This window comes from Metarhizium album (assembly GCF_000804445.1).
Source record: "Metarhizium album ARSEF 1941 chromosome Unknown scaffold_8, whole genome shotgun sequence".
Lineage (NCBI taxonomy): Eukaryota > Fungi > Ascomycota > Sordariomycetes > Hypocreales > Clavicipitaceae > Metarhizium > Metarhizium album.
In genome coordinates this window covers 309,000-332,688 of record NW_024467582.1, presented here as the reverse complement: position 1 = coordinate 332,688, position 23,689 = coordinate 309,000, and the positions used below count along the sequence as shown (strand labels likewise).

The 23,689-nt window shown below is 54.7% G+C and overlaps 8 protein-coding genes across 8 annotated transcripts; 4 read left to right on the top strand and 4 right to left on the bottom strand.

Moving 5' to 3' along the window:
* Positions 1-9,858: 9,858 nt before the first annotated feature.
* MAM_03894 (DUF1014 domain protein) lies at positions 9,859-10,587 on the top strand (the record flags this gene model as incomplete). The annotated part of the gene is made up of 2 exons (XM_040822693.1): positions 9,859-10,010; positions 10,083-10,587. 2 exons carry the CDS (start codon positions 9,859-9,861, stop codon positions 10,585-10,587), a joined length of 657 nt encoding a protein of 218 aa, XP_040679199.1.
* Positions 10,588-11,235: 648 nt separating this feature from the next.
* On the top strand, positions 11,236-12,204 carry MAM_03893 (ubiquitin-conjugating enzyme; the record flags this gene model as incomplete). Its single annotated transcript, XM_040822692.1, has 2 exons — positions 11,236-12,069; positions 12,124-12,204. The coding sequence occupies 2 exons, from the start codon at positions 11,236-11,238 to the stop codon at positions 12,202-12,204; spliced, it is 915 nt and encodes a 304-aa protein (XP_040679198.1).
* Positions 12,205-13,083: 879 nt separating this feature from the next.
* Positions 13,084-14,447, top strand: MAM_03892 (uncharacterized protein; the record flags this gene model as incomplete). The annotated part of the gene is made up of 3 exons (XM_040822691.1): positions 13,084-13,402; positions 13,468-13,588; positions 13,637-14,447. The coding sequence occupies 3 exons, from the start codon at positions 13,084-13,086 to the stop codon at positions 14,445-14,447; spliced, it is 1,251 nt and encodes a 416-aa protein (XP_040679197.1).
* A 155-nt stretch (positions 14,448-14,602) lies between these two features.
* Positions 14,603-15,571, bottom strand: MAM_03891 (ribokinase; the record flags this gene model as incomplete). The annotated part of the gene is made up of 1 exon (XM_040822690.1): positions 14,603-15,571. One exon carries the CDS (start codon positions 15,569-15,571, stop codon positions 14,603-14,605), a length of 969 nt encoding a protein of 322 aa, XP_040679196.1.
* A 686-nt stretch (positions 15,572-16,257) lies between these two features.
* Positions 16,258-17,058, bottom strand: MAM_03890 (riboflavin biosynthesis protein Rib7; the record flags this gene model as incomplete). Its single annotated transcript, XM_040822689.1, has 1 exon — positions 16,258-17,058. The coding sequence occupies one exon, from the start codon at positions 17,056-17,058 to the stop codon at positions 16,258-16,260; it is 801 nt and encodes a 266-aa protein (XP_040679195.1).
* Positions 17,059-17,619: 561 nt separating this feature from the next.
* Positions 17,620-19,000, bottom strand: MAM_03889 (GRF zinc finger domain containing protein; the record flags this gene model as incomplete). The annotated part of the gene is made up of 2 exons (XM_040822688.1): positions 17,620-18,333; positions 18,428-19,000. 2 exons carry the CDS (start codon positions 18,998-19,000, stop codon positions 17,620-17,622), a joined length of 1,287 nt encoding a protein of 428 aa, XP_040679194.1.
* Positions 19,001-20,325: 1,325 nt separating this feature from the next.
* On the bottom strand, positions 20,326-21,144 carry MAM_03888 (uncharacterized protein; the record flags this gene model as incomplete). The annotated part of the gene is made up of 1 exon (XM_040822687.1): positions 20,326-21,144. One exon carries the CDS (start codon positions 21,142-21,144, stop codon positions 20,326-20,328), a length of 819 nt encoding a protein of 272 aa, XP_040679193.1.
* A 1,202-nt stretch (positions 21,145-22,346) lies between these two features.
* Positions 22,347-23,568, top strand: MAM_03887 (peroxisome targeting signal type 2 receptor; the record flags this gene model as incomplete). Its single annotated transcript, XM_040822686.1, has 3 exons — positions 22,347-22,519; positions 22,600-22,825; positions 22,900-23,568. The coding sequence occupies 3 exons, from the start codon at positions 22,347-22,349 to the stop codon at positions 23,566-23,568; spliced, it is 1,068 nt and encodes a 355-aa protein (XP_040679192.1).
* Positions 23,569-23,689: the final 121 nt, after the last annotated feature.

Below are 23,689 nucleotides of genomic sequence, written 5' to 3'. Positions count from 1 at the left end.
TACCCCGGAAATACTCCCTGCTTGAACCATTGAACCGGCCAGCAAGGCCCAAGCTCGCCAGAGGCTACACAAGGCAATGAGTACCTGCAAAGTAGCAGCACTCCCTCCGTCAGAGTCTGAACCTCTCCTCTGCTTTCCTTCTCGTCGGGTCAAGCGTTGTTCAATGTTACTTCTGTGGCCCAGCCCTTCCGAGCTACTGTAATCATCACATCAAAAAGTACTCTACACCAAGGCCGGGATAATGAGATGACCCAGAGGTGGAGAGCGTCGACAGCCATGGCGGTGACGAGCCAGTCAGCCCGAGGCTGCCCACGACCCAAGGGAACCCGGGCCGAGCGCTTATATTTCCTCATCGTCTCGAGCTTGAAATGCTGCCTCCCGGCGGACAAGACCATCGGTACTTTGTATATTGTGTTTGTGCCCGGCGCACGGTCGTTTTCTCCGGATATCTGGTTGCCCCTTTCGGATTTGCTTCGCTTGCCAAAGCACGTATAAAGCACTCTGTACCCCCCCGTATTGTAAAGCTCTGATACCGTGATCGTCCTGTGCTGTGCCATGACATGATTGGCGGCCGGCGACATCTTCAGCATGGACTTTGGGAGTGAGTATTGTACAACAAGCCCCTCCGCCACTTTTAGCCCAAGTAACACGAGGCCGACTCCCTGTTCAGGGTGTTCCAGAGGGATATCTGGTGACCGGTTGGCGACACCGCCCGTGGCCCCGGGATTTGTCAAGAAAGTTGGCACCGCTGCTGAGCTGCATAGCATCACAGCCGCTCTTGACATCTTGCGGAGTAGTACTCCGTACTCCGTAGCCTGTACTCCGTAGTCGAGACTGGGGTGGGAGAAGGAAGAAGGTCTATGTCTGTTAGCGGGAGTTCTCCAGGGCTGGCTGGGTGGATGGTGTCTGAGACTGTTGAGCCACACCACACTGCTGGTAGCGTGTGCTTGCTTCTGTCAAGTTTCTTTTTCTTCACTTGTTTTGGAACTCGTTCTTGGAACGGATGTATAACACGGCACACCCGATGGGTCAGCGGAGGGGCATGCCGCACATACATACAGCTCGTCGCGTGTCTTTGTACTCTCCTACGTCAACGGGTCGAAAAAGAAAACCAGCCATGACCGAGGTATCGAGGCTTGCAGTGCCACAACCTAAAATTGCCAGTTGATACAACTGTGTGGTTTTGTGCGTGCGTGCGGGTGTGTGAATTTTTTTTATTTTTTTTTTAATTTTTTGTTTCTCCAGAAGAAATCAAAGCCGCCCTGCAAATGAAATGGCATTTTGTAACTTGTTGAGTCCAGTAGTCGCAGCATTCAATTGTAACGTGGCGTCCCGACGGTCATCTGCGGGCAGTATTGTAACGATGTCGTCAAGTTGCTTTTCCTGTTTTTTTTTTCGGCTGCGCAACTGACAACGTAGCAAATCGAAAAGTCAGGACCAGCAGAGATCCGCTCATGGCGAGTGGGAAGCAACATCGCAGGCGCCCAATCCGCTGCCCAACTTAAACAGCTAGACGTCACATGTCCCAGACTGGAACTTGATCCAACGCTGAACCTCCAGAAAGGGCGCTTATGTTGAAGCTGCCCTTGTGCATCGGGCGCAATGGTTTGCGCAGTTTCGTCAAATGAGCCATGGAACGAGCATGCAGCTCTAGCACATGACACGGATGCATATGATTGCCTTCGGTGAGGAATCCGGAGCGGTAAGTAGACGGAAATCATGCAAGCCCCGCGTGACGTAGTCGCGACAAGGGACAAGGCCACCTTTGGGAGATGGCATGTCCCTCAAGCGATGTCTTGCTGAGCCGCATTACGAGTATCTCAGCGTGACCACGAGGGTCTGCTAGACCCTTGAACACCAACGCCTCCGTCCGAGACAGCTACGTAGTTTTCTTTCAGTCATCAGATCCAGTCACTCTGTGGCCTAGACAGTCGCGAATATTCCTGGACCAAAATTTGCTTGCTAGGTACGTATGCGCGCCGTGGTCAAAGCAGTCTAGCCCATCGTCTAGTTAAAGTCCCATCTGGCGAGCCTGTTCAACTGTTAGCGTGAATCTCCGATGCCGTCCAGTCTGGTCGTAAACGAGAAGAGGTAACGAGAGCAAGAGCCGGATTTCCCAACTGCGAACAGCCGAGATGACTAGGCTGTTGACTAGCCCAAGAAGACACCGGTGTGCCTCGAACAAAAACGGAATCGCCAAGCGGTACTTCCTGGTACCCCTGGCTTCTGTTTGCACATATGTCCGCTTGAGTCACCGGGAATTCGGCAACGGCCCCGACATTGAACCGTGATCTGGCAACGGACAATCTGCGAATGCACAATAAGACTCAGAGGCGAACAACTTTGACAGTACTGGCCCAAGCTTGCCATAGCCATAGGTGGTAGAATGCGGATGCAAATATGGCGTAATACCAAATGTTGTTGTCCGCCGTGGCCAACTAATAGGTAGGGTGGCAGTGGCACTGCAAGGATGCGCAGAAACCCGGGAACTCAGTCACTACGTACCTCTAGTACGGAGACGGATCAGTACTTCCTAGCAGCTCTCGCCTGCAGTCGTGGGCCAAAATCTGCCAGGGGGTCGTTACGCCGCATGTTTGCAGGGGGCAGATTTTGACGTGGAAATCTCTTTGGACCCTTGGCGACCAGGCTTTCCATCAGTTGGATCGGCTTAAACGGCTCCCAGTTCTGGTCCAGTGCCCTGGGTCGCTACGGAAGAGTGCCGTAATTAGATTCCATCTCCGCCATTAGATAGGCAACGTTGGAGTCTCCCAGAACCACGATTTGAAGGCTGGAGCTAGACGAGGTCGTCAAGTTGGACGGGTGGCGACGCCCCCTTATTATTCTCTGCCTAGGTACCTAGATACCTAAGTAGGCACTTGGGTAGGCATACCACCGCCACTGGCCATGTGCTTCGTGGTTCCCAGAGGTAACAAGGTCCCGACATTCTAGAACAAGCATCAGCTCGGACTTGCTGCCAAGTGAAGAGCAACAACCCCCCTTCCAACTTGACAGTATTGGAATTGCGGCAAAGGACAGGCGTAATCAAGCCGAGCGTCTGTTTTATGAACGCCGACCGGGCAGAAACGTGGCTGGATTTGGCTGCCGCCTTCACACGTGTTGGGTGACACCTGCGAAGGAAGGTAATTTGTCGTATTCCTGTCGTCTTTTGAAAGGCTTGAAGTATCTTGCATTCCTTCACCTGTGGCCATGCATGTGGACTAGAGGAGATGAAGTGTGGACTCTGCAGAGGCATTCGGGATTTTCTGGTTTGCCTCCATGTTTTGATTCTCCAAAAGGATGCGCTCCTCGCGTTTTAACCCGCGCAAGGAGGAGTACTCCATATTTCATGTAGCCTCATGCATGACATGCAGCACTATTCAACATGGCTGTTTGGAGAACCCGACAACATGGATACACCACAGAATGCATGCTCTCGTTAAAATAGGCAGGGTTGTATCAACAGACGATCGAATACTCGTAGTTGTTTAACCCCGTAGTAATGCTCGTGCTTAATGTGACGGTTTCCTTCTGCAGCGGTATAGCTTCCCCAGTTGTCCCTGAATTTCGATGGCGATGTGACGTTTATTCGATGTACTGTAAAACGCGCAAACTTGTTTGACTTTTGGACGTCAAACTGCGCACCACGGAGTGTGCCAGAGCAGATGTGGCTCACCGCTTAAAAATCGTGTGCCTTGTGAGCCTGTCAACATATAACTACCTACCTTTAGTGGCGCCGCTGGTCACGGCGTACTACGTAGTAGTCCTGCATGTTCATAGCGGTCATGGGGCTCTTGAATTCCCGTAGTTCATGTCGTCATCTGTGCGACGAGCCGTTTTTGCCAGTTTCGCCCAATGGACTTGACTTTTGACGAACAACAGCAAACTGTCGGGGAGGGTCTCCCGCGTTCCGGCTCGCGGGTCCCGGTTCAGTTCCCCGGGCCATCTAGTGCTAGCAAAGCGCTGTGAGTGGCTGGTCCTGGAAGGACCGGAAAATAAGCTGCTTTAGCTGGCAAGCTAGGAGAAGTAGAAGCCTGTGGGGGCGAAGTTACATATTCAGGGGCAGCGGCCCGGTAGGTCGGTTGGATCTAGAGCCTTTTAATGTGATGCCGGACCAATGGCGGATTCACCTCCCTGAATGTTAGCGGGGTTTGCGTATCCAACCCGCCGTCTGTGGCGAGGAAAGAAAGAATCATTACTCCGTAGGTGGTGTCAATTTTGGTGCATATATGCCGTCGAGTGGGTCGCGAAACCAGCGGGGCAGCTCGTGGTGAACAAAGCCCTCAGTTATCCCGTTGCAAAGCGGCGAATTTGAATGATAGAATTATATTACTGGCCGCGTTTAACCAGATCGAACATAAGCTGGTCCTGCAAGACACTTGGCGGGCGCGGGCCTCTTTCTCACAAGGAGACTATTGTGACTTGTATTTTGCGTGTCCGTCTTCTTGGTCCAGGATCTTTTCAATGTGGGCTTTCTGTGGCGGCTTTTTTTTTTCTATTTCCATTCATTAGAACCTGCTCTTAATATGCATTTTATCGGCACACTTTCGAGTCAACATAGAGTCCATACGTACATACATACAAGCTTTATACGACGGAAACAATACTCGTTTGGTAGAATCTGCATCATCAGCCACAGCAAGTCTCCTGATTTCTAGCTCGTATTAATATCATGCGATTTCTCTATTACAGTAAGGGGAACTGCCTGGTATTCTGATTAGCTGGCGAGCTTTCGTCACAGTCTGTGCATCAAAGACAAAGTGCAAATGTCTACTGAAACACCGGCATCTTGCCGGAGAGGGACTTTGCAGCGTCTGGAGGATCGCGCCACGAGAAGACACTCACAGTTGAACCGGGCGAGTAATTTCTTCACGGCAAAAAGTGCGGACGCTTAAACAATACCAAGAATCCGCCATGCTCCATATTGAGTTAACCGATGCTTGGTCGTTGGTTGTCATCCTGGTAGAAAATGACACACGCCATACATGACCAAGACAAGACAAAGAAGCAATCAGGAGGAGTAGGGTCAATACCCGAGCACAGCGAACAGACAAAACCTTGTGGCAGCTTTCTCTGCCAGGGCTCTGGACCGCTCTTGCCGGATGTTGCGACCACGCTACGCGCACGCTGCCAAGGTGGAAGGAGCGAAGGAACTGTTGGCGGCTTCCCGAGACTTCAATGCAGCTGGCCTTGTGTGCGTCAGCTGATGAGCGGTACAGAACGTACTGTAATAAGATTGCCCTTTTGCCCTGATTTTACTCGAACGATGATGGCTTGGCTGTGGCATCGTTCTGCGTTACACTGGCTTCGAGAACGACAGCTTTATGCTCGAAACGCAGACCATATTCTCTGCCTTTGAAGCTTTGCGGTCCAACTTGACGCCCATTTACGGAGTACCTTCGCCGTTATACTCGGGCGAACACTGATTGGACTGCCAAGATGCCGTCGTGGCTTCGGTTGTGCATGTCGAAATGCAATTCTAGCCATTAACAATCGAGGCGAGTCGATCGAGTCTTGTGTGAGCCGTCGCGGTCAGCCTTGAGAATATCGCCCGACGGTTGTCCCCGGCTCGCCTGATTTCCTCACCGCTTACAGAGTCTAGACACTGTCTGCGGAAAACAAATACTATGACGAATGTACGGAGTACGGAGTACTACCTTTATTAGTACGGTCGATTGTTAACAGGGTTCCGATGCAAGCTGCAAGGCAGGTTCCGGGGTAAATCTAACCAGACCCAACCTGTGGACTGCTCTCCGAGAAATGAAATTAGCGCGGCACCGAAGAGATTCGGCACATGCGCCTACTCTAGTATGCTCGTGGGCACATATGCATGTGTCCTTTCTACCTCCCATGATGGTTTCCATCAGCTGCGGCTGTCGGCTCTTGGATAGAGCCCAATCGTCACCAACATCCACAGGGAGACTTGGAGAGTTAACGAGGTCAGTTCACAAACCCTCCCGTAGTCTTCAATGGTGTCCGCCGATCTCTCTTTTGTGTTGTGTACCCAGCTAATGTTTGTACCAGATGTATCCGATTTGCGCTGTACAGAATTTCAAATGTAGCACGGTAAATTCCTCCTTCAGCTCCATGCAGGACTGTAACTGGGCAACAGTCTTACACGACCAGAGACTCGGGTCGACCACCCAGAGGACAAGCAAGCAATCAGCTCCCTCCTTTGAAGCAAAGCAAGGTGTATGCAACTACTTCCTACCCCGGGATCCAATGGAACGGAATGCGCCACCACAAATTCTGACAAGAACATTTGTCCATCCCGAGACGGTGCTTGCCAACATGTTATACAAGGAAGGTTCCGCAGCGTGATACGCGATATCCAAAGATGCTTCAACGCCTGTTGTCCCATATCATACTTGTATACACTGACTCCGATCTTACCGAGGACGCACCCTATAGAGCCCTCGTCACTCGCAAACTATTGGATTACACATAACATCCGGAACCCCCGACCCCCCTCGGTACGCGAGTCGACGTTAATTGTTCACAACCGTTGCACAAGTGTGCCCGAGGTGCCTGTGCTACTATTTGGATATGAACTGCATTGCCAGGCTATGTGCGGAGTAGGTGTGTGCAGTAAATACTGTTAGCGACGGTCGTCTCGGAATTCAACTGTCTCATCTACCACATTCGGTGGAAGAATATGATATCTGACATACACTAGGATCTGGACCGCCAATGCGCCACGCAAGCCGCGATTGGACTATCTGTTGACTGTGAGTCGGAGCAGTTGTTTGGCGCCGTCTACGCCATAACAGTGGTGGAAGTGTGACGCTTTCAACCACACCGGAGAAATTTTGGAGGCTCGAGATTTCACCCCATGTAACCGCATCTTTGATGATGGCCTGCGTGTCTCCGACGTTGACAACACAATCCAACCATGACAGGCAGGGATAGGTTGTCTGGAGAACCCCTACCCTGGGCCCCATGACACAAACGTCGAGCATTGAAAGGCAAACAGTGAACAGATCGACATGAGTGGCGTGCTAGGCTTCTAGCAACCTCTCTACATGTCCACTTTTTGGTTCTTTCTCTATTTGGTTGGCCCACGAGAATCCTTGGGGGAAGCACATCGTTGTGTAAACACCGGGCGGCAATGAAACCTAGCCATGTGCTCGTAGACCCTAGGGATGCCGTTGTATCCAATGAGACACAAACAGTCAAATCCGCCCGGTGACATCGGTACGTAGCGCTCTTATGGCCATTCCAAGGAATAACAGAAACAAGAAATATGGCGGCCCATGTACTCCGTAAGCGAGTGAGGCACGTGGGTGCCACTACCATACTCCGTACATAGCTAGGCACGAAGGCACGGAACAGGTAGGTGGTGATAATGTCGAGGCTCTTGTCCTTTTGTTCGGTCAGCAGGCGGACGATATTGTGAGACTGCAGGCAACGTCTGGAGACTGTGGACAGAGAAGTCTCTGTTTCAGCCTGGAGTAGGGAACACTTACTATGACGTCCGGCCAGACGGGATGGTGATTTGTGAAAAAGTTACCGAGCAGGTATTACAAGAGCTTTGTAAACTTTTGGGTCGATGGCTAGTATTGCGAGATTGGAGATGCAGCTCCATAGTTATTTGGAAACGACCGTCACCAGTCATCAGTCACCATTGTACGTACGGAGGGGTTCGAATAGATGATAAATGAGATCCATATACAGGGATATTTGAATGCCCGGCCCTTTGCTTATCTATGCACGTGAATTATTTTCCCGTTCCCCTTGGATATTACTAGTACGTACTATCAGCGGCCCTTGCTGAAGGCCACGAAGAGGAATGATCCGGCGGCGGCAAGATGATGGCGAAGCATAAGCGTGCGCTTTTCCCGTCCTCGGTACGCGAGAAGTTGAGTATGTATACTCGGTATGCATGCAAAGCTTCAAGGAGTAGGAAGCGGCTGCAAGAAACAGACCGTGTCCTGCGCCGGGAAACTAGCACACCGCAATTATTTATTGCAACGGCCAGTTGTGGCGCGGGGAGCAGACCGGAGTTGATCACAGAAGATGATATCCCAGGATGCTTACAAATTCCGTTATAATGCGGCTTGACACAAATAAAAAGGTGGTGCCTGCGAGTGAAAATGCCCGAGGCTTGGCATGACGTCGTCCGAGTTACACGAGACGAGCACATGGGACCGGGAGCGCCTTTGAGAGTGGGAGTCTCGGACGGGCGAGAGTGCGCGCAGAAGAAAGGGAAGAGGATGAGCAAGAAGACCAAGACCAAGACGAAGCCGAAGTCGAAGCCGACGACACTGAACGACTCGGGAACTCGGTCCGCGTCTGGCCATGCGCCCCGTATGTTCTCGGGGGTCTCGCCTTGGGCGCCTGGACTGTTGTTAAGACTTTGACGCTGAATTGCAATGGACGCTGGCTGGATCGGCAGAGATGCTCGTCGACCCGTCAATGGCGGCAACAAGCACCAGGTCGAATAGCGGCGTTTCACCTCGTCGTGAACGCACGGTAACCAATGGACCCGAGAGACGAGTTTTGACGCTGGAAAGCTAATGCGCACATGGTCAGTCTGCAGACAATCTGCACAGCTGGGCAAGTCAGCTGCCATGATTTTGTCAGACCGGGTGCCGTGCTGGGTGCAGCAGCAAATGATTGTGTGCATTGTGCCGGGAAGGTCTCGGCCACGCATATGCGCCCCTTCCGCCTGGTCATGTGGTGGTATGAGTAAAAAGTCCAATCTTGTCCAATGCCACCACGCACGCGGCGAGTTGGCACGCGAATGCAAGGGAACAGAAAAGTGAAAAAGTCTTGGTGTTTGCAAGAAAAGTGGTTGGTTGGGGTGGTGTTGGCCGTCACGCACGGCGGAGCCACAACCGAGCCACAACCGAGCCACAGCCGAGCACTGGTCTGGTCTGGTGACTGGTGTGACCTGGCATCATCTGGCATCAATAATCGAACCCATCATGATCGACATCGGCGAGATAGCGCAGCGGTACGGAGTACATGCAGCAGGCCAGGGGGGGCAGCAGGTGCCACACGTCAACTGGTCTGGTGGGCTTCCAGTTGAATGTATGTTGGGCCGAGATGCGTTTCTGGCCCTCACGAGTCACCATGACGACATGCGCTGACATTGAACTCAAGATTCAAGGCGTGCCGCGGGCCGTGGCCCAACGTTGCAGCTGGCTTGAAGACATACACGGCTGGTGCTGTGGCATGCATTCAACACAACAACCACCAAGTTACTGTTACCGTCTAGTTACTAGTGGTTGTCATGCAGAGTGCTGGTGCTGTCGATCGAGGTCGGCCAGAGCAGACCTGACTCTGACTGACTTGGACTTGCTGGACGTTGCGAACGTTGCGCCAACTCCCGTCCGACATTGGGCCGTGGGGTGCATCAAGCACAGCACGTCACTGCATCACAACATCACTGCATCACGGCATCACTGCATCACGGCATCACGGCATCACGGCAGATGTTGAGGTCCTCAAATGTCAACTGGTCAGTCTCTCGAGGGACTTTTCATGTTGTCGCTACCGGGTGCTTGACCGACCGGGGCCCCCAAGTGCTGTCTACAGCTGTCCACAGCCGTCTGGCCAACCCGAACGGGCCGGCCTTGCCCCACGTCATGTCACTCCCGCCCTACACGTATCTGGCTGGCAAATCCAACCGCATCCTCCGAAAACATTGCATGCAACCACGGTGAAGCTGGTACCACAATAATCGGCCAACGCAACCACCCGACACATCTTGCCTCAGGGACGGAAAAGGAAAAAAGTGAGAAAAAAGGTAAAAAAAATATTATTATTATTTGGCACAGGCTTGTAGCGGTCTAAACTGCACCGACTTCCGTTGTCACCCGAGCTTCATCCGAGTATTGCCGAGCCGTCTTTGTCGACATGGCTGGCAAGAAGGGCGAGAACCCTAAAAAGGTCGCTGGCAACGCTCGCAAGGCCGAGGCTGCTGCGCAAAAGGCCGCAGCTGCCGACGCCAGAGTGGAAGCTGAGGAAGCCGAAAAATGGCAGAAGGGAAGCAAGAGCAACGCAAAAAAGTACGTGTGGTCAAACATGACGCATCAGTAAAACCCTGCGCCTAAATGCTAACCATGATCTATCTTCGTCAGGGAAGCCGAGGCCGTCAAGAGGGCTGAACAGGCCGCCAAGAAGGCTGAGAAGGATGCTCTTCTCAAGGAGGAGGAAGCTAGCCTCGGCGGACGAGCCGAGCCCAAGAAAGCAAAGGCGCCTGTCAAGAAGTCTCGTGGCTTGGATCTCTCCCAGCTCGACGGCGATTCACCTTCAGCACTGAGCGCTTCCGGTATCGACAATGCGCTCGACGCCCTGTCACTGGCGACTGGTGCCGACGACACCAAGATTGACAAGCACCCCGAGAAGAGATTTGCTGCTGCATATGCCAAGTACGAGGAGCGGAGACTCGCCGAGATGAAGGCAGATGGCAGTGGCGTTGGCTTGCGCCTGGAGCAGCGCAAGCAGAGGATTAGGAAGGAATTCGACAAGAGCCCCGAGAATCCCTTTAACCAGGTTACTGCTGCTTACAACGCCACGCGCGACGACATGGACCAAGTAAAGGCTCATGAAAATTCCAAGATTGAGAAGCGCTTGGGTCACTAATCCACTCAGCGTGGAGAAAGTCATAGTGAACTTGGGTGGCAAGGAAAAAGCCGGTGGGCATTATCGATTTAACGACTTTTATTCATGTTTATCTCATGTAGAGGAAATATTCCCTCCCGAACCAGTAGCCAAAGAGAGGAAGCTCACGCGCCTGGCCCGAATCACCCCGTCATGTTGAAGCCTCATCCAGCCAAAATACGTCTGGTTTGCCCCGCCATGACTCCGCCCCCCGAGTCCTAAGCCCCGCGATGATGTCGCTCGGCCGTTCCAACCGGCAGAATCCCTCACCGCTCGACACACCGCCCAATCCAGACGGGCTTCCCGGCCCGTCGTGCGGTTTGTCTCCCGAGTCCCGAGTCCCTCCTCCTCCTTGGGCCCCTACAGACCTCATCCCTTTCTGCTCCCGGGCAGCGCGACGGGTGTGACAGATGCAGTGAGGATGGCTCACCCGGGTGACCTTCCTTCATTACGCGTACAACATTTACTATCCGAATTGTTGGTCAGGACCGGTCTGTGCGACACCTCAAACGACGACTGACTGGGTGTGTTTATTTAGCACTGGCTTGAAGCAAGCGTGTCCCGAAGGCGTTTTTCTTAGCCTGACCCCCGGAGACCCGACGCTGTGGTCAGCAGTCCTATTTGTTCGCCATGGTTAGTATCACCACGGACCGAAACTGCGTGTTAGTCGTGGCAACGAGACGAATTAATGATTTGGATGCAGGACCGTACGCGCCGGCCGTTCTACGGTTCCAGATCTCCTTTCCAGACACATACCCGAAACTTGCGCCCCTGATTCTATTCTCGACCGACATATTCCACCCGCTAATTACCCCTCTCACGACATACATGTACACAAAGGATGCTCCAGATAAGGGCTCTGGCAATGCCACCAAACAGGAACGACTACCGCCTGGCGCATTCAGCTTGAGGCATGGCTTCCCAGAGTGGTTTGGCCGTGGGAACAGTGGTGAGTCTGGGAGAAGGCTGGCGAGCGGCGAAAGACGTCTTAACTCGGGGTCTGACGGGACCGGCGCACCGCCCGAGGATGGTGTCGTATCGCCGCTGCCATCCCACGCAAGCGCTTCAGACGACTGCAGCCAGACCTGCAAACCAAACATGTCTACCTACAGTATTTTGAAGTATATTCGCAGCACGTTTGATACCCCGGAAGTCCTCGACATGGTCTCTCTAGAAGCTTCTGGAAATCCTGGAGCATGGCATGCGTGGCGCGCGCATAGACGGAAACATGGCCAACTCGCGGAGCAGAAGCTCGGCAGTGGCCACAGTTTCGACGCCGGTAGTGTCCAAAATAGCTCTCCTAAAAAGACAGATGACCCAGCTCCATCACCCACGACAGCTACGGGGCGGCAGCCTGGTCAGTGGAATTGGGATGGGGTGTGGGAGGACAGAGTGCAAAAGGGAGTTGCGGCCAGTCTTTCTGAACCCCTGTTGTACGGAGGATTAGGCGTGCCTGATGAGATGGTGAGAAAACGACACCATCAACCGAGCGAGCGCAAGCTGACAAGACGCATGCAGATTCACTTTCTCGCAATGGAAGAGACGGATGTGGAGTCTGTGAAGGATAATATTCGTCGTACGCTCGGCAGTGCTACATGAGTACTTGATTCCTGCTTGCCTGAACATTTTATAGAGAGCATAGTCCTAGCGGTTCTCGTTGATACCGAACTGAAGCCGGCGGCTGGAAATATCATCACCTGGACGCCTCGCTCCTCATATTCTGCTTCCATTCTGCCGCCGATTTTCATATATATTCGAGGGAGTGCTGTGGGCGCATGATAAAACCATGTCGAGGCAACCACGCGCTCAACTTTGGGCGTACCCGCGGTTTCTTGGTCGCTCTTTCCACGGCCTTGCTTGTTGCCGTTCCTTTTGTGCAGCGGAGAATTCCTCGTCTGAGCATCGATCTGTCTTGGCTTCTGAAACGCATCTTCGTTTGGCAAATGCCTTGGCCACTTCTTCTACTTATTGCAGGCAAATATTGCCCGGCCGCTACACATAACTAGAATGGCATCTTACCATGAACAGCATATTGAAGGACGCCCGAAAGCTAAGCGGGATAGGCCAAGTCCTTTGCGTATTGTTAAGCGATGTCGAGGCAACGACTATGACTTGGCCAATCCAAGGCTTGCAGTAGACGAAAGCGACAGCGATGTGTCCAGTATAACGGACAGAACAAAACGTTTGCACATCTTCAAAAGACGTGTACAACGTCAGAGCCCGACTGGACGGGCTTTTTGGGCCAGCTCGGCGGAACTGAGACAGGCGCAGACTCGATCCTGGGAGGATGCCGTCGCCAGATGCCGAGGACTATGGAGGAAGTCGACCCCAAATATCAGAAACTACAAGCGATACTTGACCATTGGCCGCTCAACTTGCTCACAAACAGAGTCAAGTGGGCGACTATCGTCAATGGGCTCCTCCCAACCAGGGGAGGGTACCGACTGTTATCGATTATCATCGACATCATCGCCTGAAATGGAGTCGAAAACGACGGACGACGACGGTAATCTTCGACCGTATTGTCAATCTGACCAAGTTCCCCAGTCGCAGGCACCCGGGACCGCCTCCAACGGGCCAAGCCCACGGCAGCTGTCCCAAAATACGAGAACGTACATATTATCGCCTTGTATCATTGCTATTCCACAGCAAGTGGAGCTGGATGGATCCGAAAACAGTGTTTGGGTTGCGGTAGAAATATCTGGAAAACTGTCTCAGATATCACCGGCCAAGACAACTGCACCTAATGGGACACAAAATGACATGGCGGCTGGAACGTATGTCAGCCACAAACTGGGTGCGTTTGTAGTCTGTTTGCGTTTGACTCTGCATTTTGGAAACAGCTGCTTATCTCGTTGACAGATCGGTTCTTTGACTTTGGATGTCTGTATGATTTGACCGTGGAGGTGTCGGCGGTACCGGGGACTGCTATTTTGGAAGTTGTGCATGAACAGTCTTGGCCCACGTCTGTCGCCCAGCCGCCGTGAGCCTCGCTATATATACAAAGACGCATATCACTGACGCTTTCTAGGACTATTTATGCTGGAACCAGCGTGCTGATTGTGGTTCACGTCCAGCTACATGCGACGGCAGGAAGATGCGAGGTTGGACACACCCGGTCAAGGTCTAATGAGCTCATGGAGGAATTGGAGCTCCAGCTGGGCAATGTTCAAAAGAAACTGATGAACATTCGAGTATCATACCATCACTCGGCTTTTCCAGAGATCACGAATGTGGAGTTGCCACAAAGTGGCCTTTGCCACCTCCAAAGTCGCATGGACACGGCAGCCACGGCAGCTGTTCAGCAGAAATCCGGAGGCTCTGTTTGGTCACCAGGAAGCAAGACATTGCAGAATAGCCTATTTCCTCTCATGGTGCAACATTGGGGAGATGAAAAGGCAATCAGCACGCAGCGGCGCATCACAGATTCTCAGGTTACACGCGCCAAGGACAGTGGGCGCGAAGTCGCTTCCGCTGCAACCCCCACAGGTCGAGAAGCTGCTCGCATGAGATTCGACTTTGACCTGGATTCTCTTTATGAGTCGCCCGAGCTTCAACGCTACCTGCTTGACGGCAATTCTATAGGGTCTCCCCGTACGAATTGCGGCTCCGAAGGTCGATGCGTACGATCCGTGGACGAGCCGCAAGAGGCGACGGGACCGAGTTCGACAACTCCAGCTCGCGAGATGTACTATTTTGGAGAAAGAGCATTACGAGCACTGGCTCCGACTCCAGCTTCGGAAAAGAATGCGATTCGAAAATACCTGGCCACGAACCAACGGCCAGGTCTAGGGGTTAAGCACAAGGACTCCAAATTCTGGGACTGGGGATCATGGTTTTAGACGCAACTCGCAACAGTAGATTTAGAGGCAAGCCCAGGCGTCAAGATTGAAACACTTTGTGCCCCTCCACCCCTTGGGTCTTTTTTTTTTTTTAAAAAAAAAGGAGGGAAAACATAGAGAGACGGAGAGAGAGAGAGAAGAGAGAGAGAGATGGTCTATTGCAGCTCGTCCTTCCAGGGAATAGATGTTTGAGCACCTTTCCTAGACACCGTGATGGCCGATGCTCTGTTCGCCGCCTTGACGGCAGCGTCAATGTCGAACTGGCCGTCGCCCGCGTTCACGACGGACAGCGCATACGACCCAACGAACGTATCGCCAGCAGCAGTGGTATCAACGACATTCGCCTTGAGCGCAGGCACCAGCCCCTTGTTGCCACCCCGGTCAGCATAGTAGACGCCGCGGCCGCCGAGGGTAATGACGACATTGGACACGCCCCGGTCGAGGAAGATGCCGCCCACGGCGTCCAGGCCAGACGCATGGGCGAGCTCGGACTCGGGCCGGCCGGAGAGGATCGAAGCCTCCGTCTCGTTGACAACCAGGTGCGCCAGGCCGCGGTAGGCGCTGGCGGGGAGCGGCTGCGCCGGCGCAGGGTTCAGCAGGACGGGGACGCCGTCGGCCGCGGCCGCGCGCATAGCCTGGACGACCGTGTCGAGCGGCACCTCGAGCTGCACGACGAGCAGGTCGGGCCTCGGGGCGGGCAGGCGCTCAAAGTCGCGCGGCGCGAGGCTGTGGTTGGACTCGGGCGACAGGATGATGCGGTTCTGGCCCGAGGCCTCGTCGACGACGACGACGGCGACGCCCGTCCTGCCGCCGCGCCGGACCGCCACGGCCGAGGCGTCGACGCCGTACGAGGCGAGGCTGTCGCGGAGCGTGGTGCCGTGCTCGTCGGCGCCGACGGCGCCCACCATGGCCACGTCCGCCGAGGCCGAGGCCGCGGACAGGTCGCTCGCGCGGGAGAGCTTGGCGCACGCCACGGCCTGGTTGGCGCCCTTGCCGCCGGGCGAGGTGGCGAAGTGCGTCGCCGTCAGCGTCTCGCCGGGCAGCGGGTGGTGAGGCACGTAGCTGACGAGGTCGATGTTGAGGGAGCCGAGGACGGTGATGCGCGGCCGGCGGGGGGGTGCCATGGCCGCGGCCTTTCTCGCGAGGCGCGAACGGGATGGGAAAGGAGAGAAAGGATGAGGAGGAGCACGGACGGAGCTGGCGAGTGGCACTGAGTGCTGTGCGAGGGTGGGAAACGGCGACGATTTGACTTTGTTGTTTCTGCGCGGAGCTGGTGCAGGGTCCCGCGTCGTTTTCGTCGGGTGCAGCCGTCGCGGTGGGGCGCCGGCGGTTGACTAAAGTTGGCTGTTTGGTCCAGGTGTTGGTAGGACTTGCCCAACGACCATTACAAGGGCACCGAGGGAGTGGATGTATAGCCCTTCCCCCACTTTTTTTCCATTCTTTTTTTTTCCCATTCTTTTTCCTGGTTTATTTGTTCCTCCCAGTTGCGAGGTGAGGCCTTGTCAATGCTTTTTTTCCCCAAGGCACCTACCAACATACTTGGCTGCGTGCGTTGCTGGCTTTTGTGCAAAACCATCTCACCATGTATCACGAGCGCCACGACCTGCCAAACTCCGTACGGAGTACAATGCTTCAAATCGACGCTCTGCAAATCAGCAAATGGTCCAAGACAATGTTGTCATTGGTGCTCGCCCCCCCATAGACAGCCCTTGAGATAGCCCCTGAGACAGCCCTTTCGGCCCGCGCCTCAGCGCAGACAATCATGTAAGAATCAATAGCTTTGCCCGTCCAACAGCTTGACCGCAGCCGGTCATCGAGGGGCTAGGGTCCCGCAAAGCACCACGTCTTCTCCCAGCGGGTGCCATGCCACGTTGGACAATCTAGCCGCCGCTTGGGGCGTTCCCTCGGCATCGCACACTCTGCCCGGTGAGACCACGACGCCTCCTTTTCCAAGCCAGGTTGGCGCAATTGTCACAATGACCGAGTCAACGAGATGGTGGCATGTTGGATCCAGTAACGAGTTGATGACCTGCCCGCCCCCTTCAACCATGATGCTTGTGAGACCTTCGGAAAGCACGCGCTGAAAGACGTCGTTCCAGTCAAAACGTATCCTGTCCCTGCTGCACGTGTCTGGTGCGATGTGAATGTATTTCCCGCCGTGCTGCTGTAACAGACGGGCTGGTTCCGGGGGTATCTCGGCTTCGGACAGACCAGTCAGAATGAAGGGTGCGAGGCCAGCGCCGGACCGGCAGACCTCGAATACTTGATCCGTCGAGCGGGGCGTCCATCTGAGGCGCGGGTCAATGACTATTGGGCGCGGTTGGGATGCTGAGCCGTGGAGGCGGCAGCTCAGACCGGGGTCGTCGGCGAGCACGGTCGAGACGCCGACGAGGATGGCGGCGTGTCGAGACCGCAGGTAGTGAGTCATGGCCTTGGAGCCCGGCCCGGAGAGGTGCGTGCGGACGCCTGGCGCGAGAGACAGCGCCGAGTCGAGAGACGTGGCGAATGTCAGCGTCACGAAGGGTCGTTTGGGCGCTGGCCCATCTCGGGGTGGGAGGTGACGTTCGAGAGATGCCGCTGCGGGCGCGGGAAAGGTGAGCGTTTCTGCCATGGGAGCGCTTGGCACCTCCTGCATTCTTTCACGCTTTTGTGAAGAAAGAGAGGGAGCCGGGCGGGCAAACTCGTCGGGGAGGACCAAGGCTGAAGACGGCTCGCAATCCGTCCGTGAGGGAAAAGGGAAGGGTTTGATCCGAAGTCGAGGTGGAAAGAAAGGTGACGTCTCCACTTGGCCTTGTCCCGGCCGGGCCCATGATTTCAGAGGATTACATTTCATATACGTACCATTTTTTGTCGCCAGCCTAGTAATGGAGAGAGTGTGCCCGCATCTTGCCCGGGTCTCCAATATCGACGATGAACTAAATCTTAATCTGCCTTGCCCTGACTTGGGGCCTTGCGTGGGGAGGTATCGAGTACCTGCCCGGGCACCAGTCTGATGCTCTCCCGAGTCCCCATCGACGATGACGACTGGTCAAACAAACGACGCCTCCCCAAGCAGAGCCTACCTGGCACAATCATCGTTCAGATCAATACGCAACTGGCTTCTTTCAGCTCCCCCGTAATATGCTCGAGGCAAAGAATTCCTTGTCGTGGCTGGCGGGACACACCAGTCACGTCACCGCCGGCAGTGCTCCTCCGTCTTCCCACTTGCCACCGGATTTCCGTCATCATCAAACTCGGCCCATTGGAAAAACGAGCATCCATCTTTCCCGGGGACATTTCCTGCGTGACACATCCAAAAGTATTTTCCAAAATTCTCCTTCTTCTTCTGCACTACCCTCAGCACGCAAGGCACCTTGCACGTGCACCTCGGTGTGTACCTGGGATGCATCCTCTGCCTGTAGTCCCTGTACGTGATGTTGATCCGTTTGTTCCCTGAAATCGGGTGCGGATCGATGGAGAGCGCCGGCGTCACACAGTGTTTCCACTCCTCTTGCATCTCGGCATGCATCACCAGAAGCGAGTTGTGTGGAAGGTGTATGGATATCTGGCCCCCCGCGTCAGACCGCTCCGCAGAAGACCTCGCATCGCCGTCGGTCGGCAACACTCTCCGGACGCGGAATTCGCGTGCGACCCCGAGCGAGATGGATCCAATGACGGCCCGCGGGCCTAGGTACGTGAGCTGATCGCTGTGCCAGCCGACGCTCTGCTGTGCGCCGTCGTAGCAGTTTACAAAAGCAGAGTTGGGGACCCACGAACCGGGCGACTGGTGTCTAAGCTTCTTGCCGTCGGGATATCGGGTCTCGACCCGGTGCTGGACTTCTTTGTTCACGGCGGCTTGTACCATGGGTTTCACCTTGGCGAGCTGCGGTGTGATGCGCCGCACGTCCTGCAAACCGCGTCAGCTTAGTGCCACGGGCGGATTCGGCTCGTCTCGGCGTGACCACGGGCTCGTCACGCATCGCCTCCTGTCGCTCGCTTACCGTCAGCTGGGACCCGTTGTAGTAGTATTCCGACATTTGCGCCATCATCTCTTCGTAGCTCTCCACAAAGAAACCCGACGTGTGCGGGCTCGACACGACATTGTCAAATAACTTGAATGTGCCTTTCTCAAACGAGTCGGCTTCTTTCAACAGTTCGCGCAGGAGAGAATTCGCATCCTCGGCGGGGAGAAAATTGTGCATTATAGTGCACGGCGTATGCTCTGCCACGTCCTCGGGGTCGTATAAATGCAACGTGCTGCCCTTGGTCGATTTGACCTTCTTCTTCGTCGGCCACGTAGCATGCCCTCTGGTGTACTGCTTCAGCGACTTTTGACGGCCTATCACGGCACTCTTCTTCGGACATTGCTGGTGTTTGCTGGATTGGAGCGCCTCAGACGCCCGGCTGACTGAACCGTCATGGGCGAGGAGAAAATCGAGCAGAGCCTCTTGGTCCACCTCCGGATGCAGAGAGCACAGGAGCACAAGCTTGACCTCTGTCGGCTCGTCGTCGTCCGTGACGCGTTTCGGCTCTGGGCTAGGCTTTCGCTTTGGCTGCGTGAGGAATGACTCCATGGCACCTGTGTGCTTGCTGCAAGATTGCGCGGCGAGCGGATGTTGGAGAGACGCTTTCCCAGTGGCGTGTGGAGGTTAGAAAATCGTATGAGCCCTCCGAGATTATCTAGTTGCATTTGAATCTCGGCTTGTTGACCGATTGCTGTTGCCTTTGATGTACGGAAATGTACGGACCAACGTGGGTGATTGATGCGCCGTGACGCGGTTCAGGGCGCCGACTGGCGACGCGACATCATGTGACTGGTTGCAGTCAATTTAGGCGACGGGCAACCCTAACCCTTGGCATCTTCATCACTTCCGACCGCCATCAGAGCCTGTCAGTTGTAATAGGAGCATCTACCTCGGTAGACGGGTGAGATGCTTCCAGCTTCTTGACCCAAGAAGCACGCACTGACCCCAGCGACGGTTGACTCGCGGCATCTATATTGCCTCTGGATTCGGCGGTCGAGTCTCATGGATTCGTCGATGTAGTCAGTCTCTGTGGCCTTGCCAGAAAGTCGACGGTGAATCTGGCAGGGTCCTCAATGGACGCAGCGGGATCCAAAACGAACCCCCCCAAGATTTCAATTCTTCAGGGATCAAGCCTTCGAGCACATCTCCTTTCATCAACGCCCCGTATAGTTCCAAAGATGGTTTTGCTCGGATCGGAGACGCGAACCTTGAACAGCCGTTTCAGCGGGCAACAAGACACTTGGCGGCATCATGAAAATTTGTGACTGCATATTGGTCGAGGTCGATGGTCCCATGACCCAGGGCTGCCACCACACGGGCTGGACTTCCAAGGACTGGACGTTCGATGACTGTTTGCCAGTGCTGGTACGCAGGATGGTGGAAAGAAAGTCTGCTCTATCGCAAATCACTCGTTGCAAGGTGGCCGTTTGGGAGGCAACCAGAGGAATAAGAGCAATGGAGTCGCCAAATATTGAACATGGCGACACATGAGTGCCACGTTCCTCGAATAACCGCCGCATACTCGGCTTTCATATAGATAGCCCACGGTTATGTGGGCTACAGAGGAGCCGAGATGAAGCTTCGTTTCGCAATCTGGCAGCATCACCAGTGTCGATTGCTCCTCGTCGACCGCCTTGTATTGGTATAAATTGCAACACACGAGCGAGATTTTACACTGCAAGTGGAAAGTGGAAAGAGAAGGAGAGAGACTATCTGACATATACAGCAGAAGTCATGTCAATGAAGCAAAGCTCGTTGAGTTCCCGCGTGAAGATATGATATGACATCAGCCTCTTTCTCACAGTACCCAAACTCAAGAGCTGGCTAAATCATTCGTAGGCGACAGGATCAGGAGCAATGGAGAACATCTCCCATCACACCCCAGTAAACAGCTGAGCGCCCTGCTTCTGCGGCGTGCCGCCGTAAATACCATACAAACCCTTCAAATATGTTCTAGTCGCACTTAACCACGGCTTGGTGCCTGCGGTCGCCTGGCACACATCGCCACAAACCAAGTGATTCTTGCCACCCCAGATGACAAATCCATCCATCTCCTGATTTTCAGTCAACACATCAAGCTGGTTCTTCCACAACTCAACAGGGTAGAAAGAATGAGGAGATTCGTGATACTGCGGCCAAATGAAGGGGTATACGGGCAGCGAGGCATCGATAGCCTTGACCTTGGCAAGAACGCTATTGAGTGACGTTTGCCAAGTAGCGAGACTGCTGGAGAATGTGTAGGCTGACGGGAAGAAGGCGTGGGCGCTATAGTTGGCGATGAGTCTCTGGTAGTGTCCGTATAAAGAGGCGGCTGTGTTGCCGGAGAGGCCGTACCACCCAATGATTTGACGGCTCGGGAGAACTTGAGCGGCCCAGGTTTGCAGCGTCTTCATGACTTCCAGGTTGTGGTCGGCGGTGGATGGCGAGTTGAGATAAATGTTCTCGCAGTCCAGTACGAGGGGATAGCCTGGGTAGATGTTCCATTGTAGCACGACGGACTGCCATGTGTCTGCGGAGGGGATGGCGTTGTGGGCGACGAGGGGGCTACAGACATAGTTGGGGATCCAATTGATGTTGGATGTGCCGTAGCCGACGGACGTGTTGGTGTAGGCGGTACTGTCAAAGACACGGAAGTTGCTGGCGCTGATGGCAGGGCCGAGGAGAGAAGACACCGTCAAGGTTTTGGCGAGCATCGTCGTTGAAGCTTCCACTGCGGATGACGGGGTTGCAAGCGGCAATGGCCGTACAGTTCAATCCAAGCGAGTATGCGAGAAGAACGGCCTGGCCAGGTAAATGGCATTTCGAGAGCCACTCTCCACAGCATCAGGGCGGCCAAGATACCGGCAGTCGCAGACCCAAACGCAATGGCATGATGCTGCAGAGGAGGTCTTTGGCCAGATCGGGGACGAGATCCGCTACGCTACGCCTTCGACGTTCCCAACGAGGAAGCCGCGAGGGTTGCGACTGCCCGTCCCGCACCATCGTCTAGAGAATATTGCGTCTTGTCGCGCTACTCCGTACTTGGCGTGCTCGCAGACGAGACGTGTTTTCAATCCTTTCCGCCCGCCTGCGAAGGGCGTAGTCTCGGTCATGCCTCCATCCTCTGCATCCTCCCTATCCTCCCTGTGCCTGTTCGACCTGGCCCAGGATCCATTGATGGAGGATGGCACGATATGTGCCTGCGAAAATGGAGTCCTGGAGCTGGGTGGTGTTGTGTGTTTGCCGCAAAAAGCAAGCCTCGCCCCGTTTTGCTCGTACGCTGGTCAATGTACTAACGCTGGGCAGGTGAAATGCCATCGACGTGCTGGTAACTACTCTTGCATCGTGGATCGATCGAATCAGGCGAATCCGCAACTTCTTATCCATTACCAGACCCAAACGCAGTCATGGCCCGACTACTTCAAGGGCACGGGAGGCGAGTGCAGACGTCGCAATGCGTCTTGAATGGTCGCGGTGGTGTCAGGACTCGGGACTCACGACACGCTTCTTCGGTACCAGAGTAATGAATGTAATGGCCCTTGGGAGTTGCAGATGCCAATGCTAGAGTCGACGAGGTGTACCACGTTTGGGTCGGCTGGGTATCGCCTGAGGCTTCGTCGAGAGATGACGGGATGCAGTGCCAGTGACAGCTCAACGTGGAGGCCACCAATTGATCCCTTGTCCCCCTCCTCCGCCCCAAGGAACCCGACGATGGAGATTGACCTCCCCGCCATTTAGTCACATTACCGAGGCACATGGCAACCTAGCAACCTCCAATCCAAGCCAATGCTCCATCGCCTGCCCAAGAACTCGACCAGAACACACAGCAACACTTTCTTCTCGCCTAATCAATCAGCCGACTCCCGTCCCAAACAGATATCAATGCGCTCAGACGCGGCCGCCGTCACAAATCACAATGGCGGCCATGCTTGAGTTCCGCACCCAAGGGTACAACCCGTACGCAGTCAAGTACTCGCCCTACTACGATTCGCGCATAGCTGTTGCGACCTCAGCAAACTTTGGCATTGTCGGCAACGGAAGGGTCTTCGCCCTGGGGCTCACGGCGCAAGGTGTCCAGGTGGAGAAGACGTATGTTTGCGCCCAGCTGCCACCGCCGCGAGGCCCTGTCCTCATTTGCCACGAGACTGGCTGAATATATAGCAAAACAGGTTCGATACGAACGATGCATTGTACGACTTGGCCTGGTCTGAAATCAACGAGAGCCAATTAGTCGTGGCCGGCGGCGACGGCTCACTGAAGCTCTTCGACCTGAGCGTCAACGAGTTCCCCATCATGAACTTCCACGAACACAAGCGCGAGGCATTCTCTGTCTGCTGGAACCCCGTCACAAAAGATACATTCATCTCAAGTTCCTGGGATGGCACCGTCAAAATCGTCAGCAACGGCCCCTTCTTTCGCCCCCGAAAATTCAAGACATATTCCTTCCATACTAACCGCCTAATTCCTAGTGGTCACCAACACGTCCACATTCGCTCAAGACCCTCCCCATCGGGAACTGCACCTACAGCACATCCTTCTGCCCGTCCAACCCGGCCCTGATATCAGCCGTCTCATCAGACTCGCACCTCCGAATCTTCGACCTGCGCACCCCTACCTCGGCCAAGTACCACCTCGTGTCCACGGTCCCCGTCCACGCCGCAGGCTCCCAGCCCGGCGTCAACCCGGGCCTTGCAGCCGGCAGCCCGCCCGCCGAGGTCCTCACGCACGACTGGAACAAGTATAACGACACGGTCGTTGCCACCGGCGGCGTCGACCGCATCATCCGCACCTTTGACATTCGCAACCCCACAAGCGGTCCGCTAACCCTGATGCACGGTCATGAATATGCCATTCGACGACTGGCGTGGAGTCCGCATGCGAGCGACCTTCTCATTAGTGGGAGCTATGACATGACGGTGCGCTTGTGGAATGACGGGTCTGCTCTGCCTTCAGGACCCTTGGCCGGGGCCAAGCCAGGTCACCAGCTGGGTGTCATGAATAGGCATACGGAGTTTGTGACGGGTGTTGACTGGTGTTTGTTCGGTGCAGGCGGCTGGGTCGCATCCGTTGGTTGGGACGAGAGGGTGTTGCTTTGGGATTCGAATATGTTGATGGGTCCAGGTTCGGGCCTGAGATGAAAGACGCGGGGAGTACAGATGGACCGTCCACATGGGGCACCGCATGATTCATAGACTTGGCGTTTGTAAGAATGTTGGTTTTGTGCATGCATCTATACAGCGTGACCACAAAGGCGCTGGA